This window comes from Limulus polyphemus, unplaced genomic scaffold (assembly GCF_000517525.1).
Source record: "Limulus polyphemus unplaced genomic scaffold, Limulus_polyphemus-2.1.2 Scaffold86162, whole genome shotgun sequence".
In the NCBI taxonomy this organism is placed as follows: Eukaryota; Metazoa; Arthropoda; class Merostomata; order Xiphosura; family Limulidae; genus Limulus; species Limulus polyphemus.
The window spans coordinates 1-3,632 of NW_013751758.1; the positions used below are offsets into that span (position 1 = coordinate 1).

The 3,632-nt window shown below is 34.4% G+C and overlaps 1 protein-coding gene across 1 annotated transcript; it reads left to right on the forward strand.

The window, feature by feature from the left end:
- Window positions 1-303: 303 nt before the first annotated feature.
- Window positions 304-1,072, forward strand: LOC111084652 (the record flags this gene model as incomplete). The annotated part of the gene is made up of 2 exons (XM_022381290.1): window positions 304-322; window positions 537-1,072. A coding segment is annotated over exon 2 (536 nt), but the record flags the coding sequence as incomplete, so codon positions are not given.
- Window positions 1,073-3,632: the final 2,560 nt, after the last annotated feature.

Here is a 3,632-nt window from a genome sequence, read left to right on the forward strand (position 1 = left end):
CCTGTAAAATATTATCATGTTACTGTTTTCTTCAGCAACTTCGAATATAACCTAAGCACTCAAGAATTGTGGACACTGCTGTTTCAGTGTTCTTCCCTTTGTATCACACCATGGTTCTAAGAAAAACTTATTTCTCTTAGAATGACCATGACCTTGACCCCCAGGTTAGCTTTCACTAGCCGGTAGCTGAAAGCCTGTGGTTAAAGATAGTTCATTTTCATTGGATACTTTCCACTTGTGAGATAGTATAAAAGCTCATGCTTATACAACAATTTACATTCTATCTGACAGACTCTTCTTGGGAAAAGCAGTTTTGTTAAAGGTAAGAAATTGTTATTTATCTTCACTTCAAAATTTATTTCGACTTCGTTCACTTTTATATGATAGGTTTATTTATATTCAGTTAACTCTAAACTACAATGTATTGAAATTGAGATAAACTCATGGACTAAGATTATAATTATAACTACAATTACAATTGTTTTTACTGTTTTGTTTCCTTACTTTAAATTCTTCACCGCTTGTATGATTTGCAGATGAAGCTTCTTCACCTTTTTATTTCCGCCATCTTTTTGGCGATGATGTTCCCAGCAGACGCTACTTTAGCCTTTATCTCGAGTGCCTTAGCAGGAATCCCTGGTGTCCTGGCAGCAATTCCTGTTGCTCAAATACTTTCTGTAGCTGGAATTGTTGGACTTAAGTTGGCCATAGCAACCAAGCTGCTTTGGTTTCTGGGTTATTACAGCAGCTACTCCAGAGGCAGTCACTCAGTTGGATTCTACGCGGACTCAGATTATGAAGGTGGAAAGAATTTAGGCTATCCAAATATCGCAGTCGGAGGATACCCTCCCTTGCCACCAGCCCCTGTCCAATATGGACAAGAGGACCAGTTATATAACTCTCGACGGAGAAGGAGCACAGAACCAGTTGCCTTAGATTCTAGAGCCGAAGCATATTTTCGATACCTTTCTCAGTTAGATTCAAGTTCATGCGTATCTCGACTGGCCTGTGAAGCTACAGCTAAACCACGAAGTTTTGGTTATTACGGTCAAACAATCGCTCGCTATCTGAAGTAAGTTCACGTTCTTTTCTCTTTATAAGATTGACTTTGTAACTGTCAAGCTACACTACTTATGTTTGAAATAAAATAACATTTAACTATTTTCTACCTCCCTTAACTTTTTTTGAAAAAAAATTACGTCACAATGACAGTTTATAATAAAAAAATTACAAACTGGCGTTGTAAAACCCAAAACAGCACGAATTAGTAACTTGAAATATGTCAATAAGGTGTTAATTCTACGACATGGCAAAGAAAAAAGTTTATAAATTAATTTTAACATAAAATACAATAAACAAAATAAACACCATAGAGCTAAGATAACATAGCAATAATCTAAATTGTCATTAGCCCAGAACAGTATATAAAGCTGTTGGAACAGGTTCTAATCAAATAAATACTTCAAAGAGTTTCACTGATACTGCATTCTTATTCATACATAAAACTGCATGAAAATAGTGTTAACTTATTGGAATAAGCTATGTACTAAGAACGAAATGTACATATAGTATGATTTTGTACTGGAGACAGTGGGAAAAAAGAACCAACACAACGTGTAGTTACTATTCATAAAAGTTTATTGGAGAACTAAATTATATTCTGTATGTTATGACAAGGAAATGACATACATCGTCATGGCTCTAAAGACTAGACACACATTACTAAGAATTTCAAACATCTAAGGAAGGAGTTTAAGAATGGTCTGGAGATTGTAAGTACACTCTGGAAAATACTTGACACATTCGCCACTGTCCAATTTTCCCAGTCTTGACGCAACGACATATGGAAAGGCAGCGCTATTTTGGTCAACATTTTCGATGGACCTGAAGAACAGGGAAAAGGAACACAGATTTTAGAACATGACGTTGAACTTTAGCTTACAAATCCTTGGTTGATTTATAAAATTGTTCTGAAAGACAGTTTTAAGGTTTAATGTTGTAATTTATTTTCCTGGATGAATCTAACACAGAATATAACATCAACGAATAATAATGCACTTGCAGCTAAGTGGCTAATTGGGCCCTTGTGATTTACAACCCAGAACACTAACTAGTAGGGCACACCCGGCCATAAATTCACTTTTCTTTGAGAACCTGGAATGCGACAAAGCAAATGAGCCTTAATTCAGTTAGAGAGAAGTGTAATAAATTTGCGATATTTTCAGTGTGAAAAAAGAACAATCCAATCTTGCTTCAAATGTATGGAAAATATAAAATCATCAGCCTTATGAATAGTCTGAAATATGTAAAATAAAGTATAGAATTTCTACATTTGAAAAGGATATAATTTGAGTATTGTATAATGATGACACTAATATACGTTTACTTAGAGGCCTACAGAGTAACTGAATAGCGATCATTACACTCCAGAAATACAACTTTGATGGGTTGGTTCGGTCAACTCAATGAAGCGTAAAACTTTGTTTAATATTATAAGGTAGAATTATTAGCTTAATGCTGGTTAGCAGTCGACTAATTTTTGTTCTGTATAGTATTGAAGGTTGATTTTGTTTTGGTTTATTAATGGTATCTAGAAGACAGCTAATTTTGTTCTGAGAAATAATTAATTTGTACTGCTTCAATAGTGGTTTATTCGCACTCAACGGCCCTCTTTTTTGAGCCTCAATTCCATTTTGACGGTCACGGGAAATAAACTAGTGTTGTAAAAACTGCCGAAGGTAGTTACAATTTTATATTCTTAACGTCTTTCGTTTGCCATTGGACCGTGTACTTGACCGCTACTGACTCGATGTATATATAGTGTGATCATTAACTTGGGTAAATGTTTCGGATTTGACCAATCTAAAATTGGTAACTAATAATAATAATACAAAGCCGGAAGTTGTGCCTTATGTTTTACTGTAGGTGTAATAATTATCACAAGTAAGCTTTGTTGAGAAACATTAAATTATATAAATATATTGATAGTAGAGAATTTTGTATAAATATAAACGATAATTTAAATGTAAGACCAAAATACAAAAGTAAATTTAGCTAGATTTATATTTAATTCAAACTAAATAAAATTGGATCTAATATTTATATTAGATATAAAATTAGTTTTTACCTAAAATTGGATCGGAACGCTGATCCGCCTCTTAAGTATTAATTAAAGACATTAGTGTTCCTGGTCTTCTGATTGGACCACGCTGTGATCCATGCTGCTACTACAAAGTGGATCACACAAGTGATTTCTACTTCTTTCAAAATTCCAATTTACCCACTTTTTAGGTTAAACCAGTAACATTGACTAAGCGGTCAAGTCAGAGACACCAATACTCATCATAACCGTTTCTAATGTTGAACCAAATGAGGGAAATCAGTCAGTAGCATCCGTCGCCTCCTTGACTATACCGAATAGTAAGATCGAATTTCACTTTTATATTGCAATCATACATAAAAGTGGAGAGCAGGTACAAAATTGATATTTCTGTAGTAACTGTAAGTCCACCTTTCACTTATTTTATTAAAATCATTTAACGATGTCATAATGTTTTCACTCGTAATTGTAGCATACTATCTTGAGAACAGTTTACAGCCAAGTCCCCCCCCCCCCCCGTGGTTCAACAGTA